The 7,599-nt window shown below is 35.6% G+C and overlaps 1 protein-coding gene across 2 annotated transcripts in view; it reads left to right on the plus strand.

The window, feature by feature from the left end:
• SHOC2 (SHOC2 leucine rich repeat scaffold protein) overlaps positions 1-5,818 on the plus strand; it is a 61,825-nt gene extending 56,007 nt beyond the window's left edge. For both annotated transcript variants that reach the window (XM_030241186.2, XM_030241185.2), the window contains 2 exons: positions 147-264; positions 1,535-5,818. In XM_030241186.2, coding sequence (XP_030097046.1) covers positions 147-264; positions 1,535-1,743 — 327 coding nt within the window. In that variant the 3' untranslated portion in view covers positions 1,744-5,818. The remainder of the gene's footprint in view (positions 1-146; positions 265-1,534) is intronic.
• The last annotated feature ends 1,781 nt before the right edge of the window (positions 5,819-7,599 follow it).

Genomic DNA, 7,599 nt, shown 5'->3' on the forward strand with positions numbered 1-7,599 from the left:
TGAAATGTTGATGAATGGTTGAAATTTTTCTTGTTCAAATTCAGGAGAGTAGAACCCATTCATTTGTCAGCCACATATCTTGTTACTTGCTGTCATTCCAAGCAAAAATAGTTAATTTAATTTGTAAAAATGTGTTTTTCCCTCAGAAATTGGTTCTGACTAACAATCAGCTGACCACCCTTCCCAGAGGAATTGGTCACCTTACCAATCTGACGCACCTTGGGCTCGGAGAGAACCTTCTCACACACCTTCCTGAGGAAATTGGTAAGATCTTGTTGTCTGGTTTGATGCAGTGTGTCTGGGCAAAGCACATATCATAGGCAGCTATTTTGCCCATCAGTAAAAGCCTCGATATTAATTTGAAACTTCTAGATATGTGCTGCCTGATGTGAAGGATATGCCACAGGAATAGCACTAGAGTGATGTGCAGATGAAGAAGGCATGGTTTGTCTCTTGCATCATCTTTGGTGAGGAGCCATTACAGCTGCTCATCTTATATGTGCCTCAATGTGAGAAAAATGTAAAATAATCTAAACCCAGAGCTTTGTAATTTATAAGCTAGTGGAGGGAGTTTGGATGCTGTGGAAACTAACTGTGGAATTAAAAGCAGTAAGAACATTTAAAGTACCAGTAGAGTTTAGTTATTAAAGCTGGTTGTCCTCACAGATGAGAGAATAGTTACTTATTCTCAGGTGTGACTGTTTCATGTATCATGCTATCAACTGTTTTCTTCTATAGCTTCTCCTTTTGGTTGGTTTGCTATGCAGTGAGCCCTGCCTACTGCTTTCTCTTGTGAAAGATTAAATAGTCTCTTAGGTTATAGGAGATGTTTACAGTGTATAAGATTGGAAAGTGGGGGATATTTTGGGGAGGACTTTTATGATTTTGAAAAGAGAAATGGAAGTCTTAAGAAGAAATTACTCTGTTTTCCAGCTTCTGGTTAACCTGTATTACAGTATGTGTAGAGGCAAACTGTAAAATCTTAATTCCGAAAAAAGTTTTCACACTTGTTAGTTCCATTTAATAAATTCATAAGTTATTCTTTCTGTGCAGAGAAGTCACACTCTTCTGCTCTTTTACTGTGACACATGACAATTATGGTTTCAGGTTTTTAATATATGGCTTCTAATTACATAAAAGGAATGACATAGGTATTTTTAAAGAGAGACTAGATCCTGTATGGCATAAGTATTTCCTAGGTCCTTTTGACTAGATAGCTGTTCCATGTTGCCTGCACTTGCATAGCTCATGAATGGCTATGGTGAATTCCCTTTCAGTTCTCTTTTTCTCTATATTTACAGTTCTTTTATTATCTAAATGAATGCCCCAATGAATATTTTTACAGGGAAATTAAAGCAAATTGGTTCTTGCTTAGGTACTGGTGAATAGAATTTGCTGTGCTTGAGAACAGGAGTCTCACTGACTCAAGGTTCTGTGTAGGAGTCTTCAAGTGAACTCAGAGCCTCTGTCTAAAAGTTAAAAACTGCATGAATCAAAAAGATACTACAACTACTTACTCTTTTATTTTAACCAGGTACACTGGAGAATCTGGAAGAACTGTATTTGAATGACAACCCCAATCTGCACAGCCTTCCCTTTGAGCTGGCTCTTTGCAGCAAACTGTCAATAATGAGTATTGAGAACTGCCCGCTCAGCCACCTTCCACCTCAGATTGTTGCAGGAGGACCCTCCTTCATCATCCAGTTCCTAAAAATGCAGGGACCATATCGTGCCATGGTCTGATGCTCATCGACTTGTCCAATACACTGTACAAAATACAAACTGCATTAATGTTGTAATTGTCTGTATATGTATATATAATATAATATATGTGGTTTATATTATATTATATATATATAAATATATAAATAATATAAAAAGGCAAATTTAAGACTGCATTATGTGTTTCTGCTAATAGAGGAATCATAGCCATTTAGATTTTTTTTTTTTTAATTCTGTAAAAATGCTTGTCTAAGTTTTCTTTGCTGAACTTGATGGAAGTTGTCTGAATAATCTGAAAATGCCAGTTCATTTAAAGCAATTGCCAATGAACTAAAAGTTTAAATTTAAGGGACAAAACCAGTTTTGCTTAGATTTACTTTCAATTAAGAGAAATGTATAACTGTTATATAATGAACTTTTCTGTTTCCCCACCCTCCCCCTTTTTTTTTTGTGTCAAAACCTGAAAGGGTCATGTCCCCTGAGGTTGGTATTTTCTTTTAACTTATTTTGAGATTTGAAGCAAATGGTGTTTTTATATTGTTTACAGTCAGAGTAAATCACTGGATTTTGTTTTATTCTGATTTGCTCTGTTTTAATCAATCATATCTAGAGTTTATATGCCTCTGCTGATGAATTTTTATCAACCAGTTTGTATACTTAAAACATACTCATCATAACAACTGGCAGGTGAAAAGGATGCAGTCAAAACAAAAAGAAAAGAAAAAAAAAAGCTTGAATTCCTTTAAGTCTTGCTTCCCTGAGTTATCAGTTGCAGGCATAACATATCTGAACTGAGCCTTTTGCAGTTGGTCTTTTCTAGCACAAGTAAACCTTTTCAGATTGGTAAAAATGTGGAGTATCCTCAGTGAAGAGCGGTTTTCATTGTGTGAAGTAACAAGTCCATGAGGTCTAACAGTACAGTTAAGTGACAAGGAAATAATATATATGTACATTTTTATTACAATGTTGAGTCATAAACTACAGCAGGCAATTTTAAGGATTCCTTATAGACCTTGTACAATAAATGAATGTGTCTTACTTTTAAACACTGCAATATATGTAAGTTTTAAGGTTGGTTAACAATGTACTATGGTTTTATATCTTGACTTGCCTTGTACCTCCTTCCATTATGGAACTTCTGTGTCCAAGCACAATATCTTCACACTGTGCTGTTTTGCTGCTGAACTAAATGCACTTTTCCCCACAGCTGGGGCACTTGCTTCAAAATATTCAGTTCAGTATCTTGATTATTCTTTTTTAACTTCATCCTATCTGTTTCAGTATTAAACCGATCTGTTAAAAAAGAGGCACCTTTTTCATTTGTGCAGAGATGTTGGTAGCTCAAGAGAAACACTGTAAGTAGTGGACATTCAGTTTTATTATTAATTTCTTGGCTGTTTAGAAGGCAGAAGATGCTTCAGGGAGATTTTCACTATTGCTGCACTTGCAGTTTTCCTTTTCAGGAGGGTGAGAACTCGAGGCAGTCACATTCCATGGTTACCCAAGAACTGTTCTGCTTATACTCACTGGAATTGCTGCTGGGGTAGTGTGACTTACAGGGCTGTACCTTTTGCACAAAATCGAATCAATGGATGCCATGGGAAATCTGTTTCACATGCAGAAGTTTGGGAATATTATTTCTGGCTTTCAGGTGTGCTTATTTAGACATATTTCCTCGATCTACTTGCATTTTGTTTTGTTGTATGTCTTTTCATTAACAAGGAGTAAGTTTTAAATGGAAGGCAGGTGGAGATATAAAACCTTAGAGGGCTTAAACATGCTGTAAAAGTATTGTAGATGTCACTGGATTTTACTAAGTAATGTTCTATTCTTTCTCACACACTCTCTCTGTCGTTCCCCCCCCTTCCCTTTTTTTTTTTTTTTTTTTACATCTCCTGTAGCTTTTCAGTTTAGGCTTTAGTTTATAAAAGGCTAGTTCCTTACAGTTCTGCCTGAGTTAATCTTTCTCAGCACTAAGGTGTTAAAATATGAAGATGCTGAAATGCTTAATATCAAGACTGTAATTGAAATTCTGAATATACTGCAAGTCCGTGTTTGTGCCCTCAGGTCCCTAGGGGGAAACTGGTTTGGTTAATATGGTTCCTTAAAGCAAAAGTGGCGACCCCTTGTGTTTCCAAACGTCTTGGTCTCATTCCCTGTCTGCTCCTCAATCCCGTTTTTATAAGAGTTCAAGGGATTGAATTTGTTTAGTTTGTAAATATGTTGATTATTCACCTTGTTAAGGTACATGGTTAATGACTGTATGGTTGGGGCTGACCCTCTCGCACATAAATTCCTGTGGAGAAGTTGGCTACCAAAATAGTGCTCGTCACACTCACTTAAAAACAAGGTCTTCTTTTCAGTACACTTAGAGGAATAAATAAAGCTATGTTTTGATTCATTACTATATTAAAAACAGGATATTTTTTTCAAACTGTCTTTGTACTAGTATGGCTGTTGCAATGCCAGATAATCCTGAGCCCTGTTTTAGGAGTTTAATTTTATACACTTTGAGGTGAATGCTTATTTTTTCAGTGTCTCAAGGGAGATTTGAATAAGAGCAGTGTGAGAGAAGTTCTGGTGCAGGAGAAATCAAGTCAGAAGAATCTGAAAAGTTCTTTAAAATGATTTGAAAGTTTAAAGCATTAAATATCTGGCACAGATTGAAAATACATGCATATAAATCCATATAAGTACAATACATGGATTTATATCCAGGTCTATACATAGATACATATAAACACAACCATTTTGATCATTCAAAATAGTCTTGCCTCCTGAAATAACAGACTTTTGCATTCCCCAGGATGCTGGATTATTAACTGGTGTAGATTCTAGGTGGTTTTATTGCCAGGTGACATTCAGTTGAACACATGTACTGGCTTACACATGTTTCAGAATTTTTATTTGTCCATATCAGTTAAAATATGAATGGAAAAAACTTCATTCTGACAACTGTATGTATACATAAATACAAAAATGTATTTGTGTATCTATACATGTGTGAAAGCATAGACAAGGCGGAGAAATAAATGATTTACAGCTTTTTGAAAATAAGATTGAGAAACAAGTGATTCCCAGATACTTGTACTAAACATTATTCTCCTTGCTGTAGTGAGGGAAATAATTTAGAACTGTTATTGAAAAATATGACAGTCTTACTTTGGGTGAAAATCATGACCTTGATTACTTGTCCATAGCCAAAATATCAATTTTGTATGTGTCTGTGGCTGTGTACATACATATCCTGAATCATGCCTTGATTTAACAAGCTAAATTATTATAGACTATGTAGAATTATGGAAGTCTGGAAAAGTATAAAGCAGATCAGAGATTTGCTAAACCTTGAAAAGAAGGAACAGTTGCTGTTGTGACTCATGTTGGTCACATATTGCATTTTAATTTACTAAATAGGAATGTTTTTTATAATTCTTTGCAAAAGTTTTTTAGCATAAGCCTTTTAAAATTTTGTCTCTTGCTGTCCCATATTCAAGTTTGGTACTTGGATTTTCTCTCCTGGTTAGTGCTCAAACCCATTGTGTCACCTGGAATTCAAGTGTCATCTTCAATCCTTGGAAACTGAGAAATCTCTTTATTTAACAATTAGAAAGGTTATTTTTCCTCCCCCCTTTTTCTTTATCCCAAAAATAATTTAAACTTCTAAATCAGCACAAATCCATATCAGGACACTTTTCATATCTGGATGCAACGAAGAATTTTCCTGTCAGTGTCACACTTCAGCTGTATCAAAAGAAACGCCAAAACAGCTTCTAGTTAGAAACATGCAGTTGGTGGTAATTTGCACAACACAAACTTCAAGGCACAGTAAGGATGATTACAAATAAATTATAGGATCTAAAAATGGGTTTGTTTTCTCATTAGCAAATATCAAAAAATTATGTTTTTTATTATTATTCTGATTTAGATCTTAACCAGGACTGCACAGGATCTTTTCTGTGGAAAAATATCAGACCACACTAATTTTGTGGTTAAAAGCTAAGTGAGAGTGTAAACAGTCTACAAAAATGTACTTTTAATCTGAATTATTGTAATGTTGTTATGTCTATATAAAAGATTGCCTTGCTTTTTTATAAGAGTCATTCTGTATCAATGCATTCATTATAAATAGTATATTTGTAAATAAGCTGCCACTGAGTCTTTTCAAAGTTTTCTAGTATTTCTAGTCTGACATTAACCTGGATGTAAGTCTACTTCAAATTATTAAGAACTGTGTTCTCTTTATATACTGATCACTCTTCAAAAGATCTCAAAGTATAGATTTTCATGTAGAGCAATTACAGGAAACTTCAAAGTTGGATGATAGTAATGTCTTTACTCAGAGTCATGTAGACTGGAGACCTGTACAGCAAATATTGGTAAAATTTTTATATTCATTTTGTTATGTTTTAATAGGGCATGTAGTAAAAAAAATCCCACAGCTTTCTCTCTGATGGGGAAAATAAATCTTGGATTTTAGTGCAAAATGCATTTCAGCAGCAACAAAATTAAAGTAGGTATAGAATTGTGATGCCTAAAACACAGACACCAGCATTTAATCTTCAGGTTTAATAAAAGATGGTATTAACAGCTGCCATGGCACTGATTAAACTGATATCATCCAGCTCTGTCAAGCTTATTGCACAGACTGCTTCAAGAAAATCATGCTTACATTGTTCCCTACAAACAAACAAAAATCCAGTGTCTTTGGAAGTCAGAATAGAAAGCCTTCAGGAGTTGGGACATGAGGAAAGAGGAAGAGGACTGCAGCTGGTTGCTTTAAAAAGTTGGTACCAGCCCTCACAGTGTGCAGCAGTCACTCGTGCAATAATGAGTGCTTCTGTCATTTCATCAGGTCCCTGCTGATTAAAATCACTAGAGACTCTGATCAAAATACCTAAACTTTGGGCTTTGAGGTGAGTCAGTCCCTGTAACCATAAGTGATCTGACAGACTGAAAACAAGCCAGTCTCCTCACCAGCTGGCACTCCTGTGCCATGATGTTGGACCACCTGCCATCCTCTGTCTGACAGGGCTGTGCAGATGTGCAGATCAGGATGTGTAGCTCCTCTGCTGTACTGCTCCAGGCCTCACCAGCCACTGTTGGAAGGGCTTGCAGAAAGGAAACAGCATCTGCATCACTGCATTTAGTAGCCTTGATAGATGAAGAAAATTCACAGAAGAAACTTTATTTTTCCTATTTCTTTTATTTTTTTTAATTTTACATCTCTGTGTATTTCTGGCCTCTGCAACATCCTGTGTCTAATAATTCTACAATATAATTATGTGCTGGGTGAAAAAGTACTTCCTTTTGTTTGTTTTGAACCACGCCACCTTATTTCATTTGGTAACTCCTAGTTCTTGTAGAACTAGGAATTTATGAACAGTTTTTTTTCCTGTTCATCTGCTTTTTACCACTCTTGCAGGTTTTGGGTTTATGTCTTAGTTGCCAAAGAAAAAGCAAGACAGTTTATTTTCATAAATGACAGCATTCTTTCTCCAAGTCATAGAGTTCTAGTTTTTTAGCTTCTCTTCAAACTAAACATCTTCTATTCTCTGATAATTCCTGCTGCCTTTCTCTGTGTTTTTCTAGTCCTAGCTCTGAGTCTTTTCCCTGGTTCATGGCCTTTAGCAACCTCTTTTTTTCTTTGTGTACTTCTACCTTGTGAAATGAAAGTACAGTTCTGTTATGAAAATTAAAGTTGAGTGGCTGATAAAGTGTAGTACTAAGCTCTGGTGAGGAATAATTCCACTAGGCAAGGATCAGATTAGGACTGATAATTCAGATGCAGGCCATCTTCTGCTGTAATTAATTGTTTCCTCTGATTAGCTATAACTGTCTTCCATAATCTCTTGCAACTAGGTATAAATAGCAGAATTA

Source organism: Serinus canaria, chromosome 6, assembly GCF_022539315.1.
Source record: "Serinus canaria isolate serCan28SL12 chromosome 6, serCan2020, whole genome shotgun sequence".
NCBI classification, from domain to species: Eukaryota; Metazoa; Chordata; class Aves; order Passeriformes; family Fringillidae; genus Serinus; species Serinus canaria.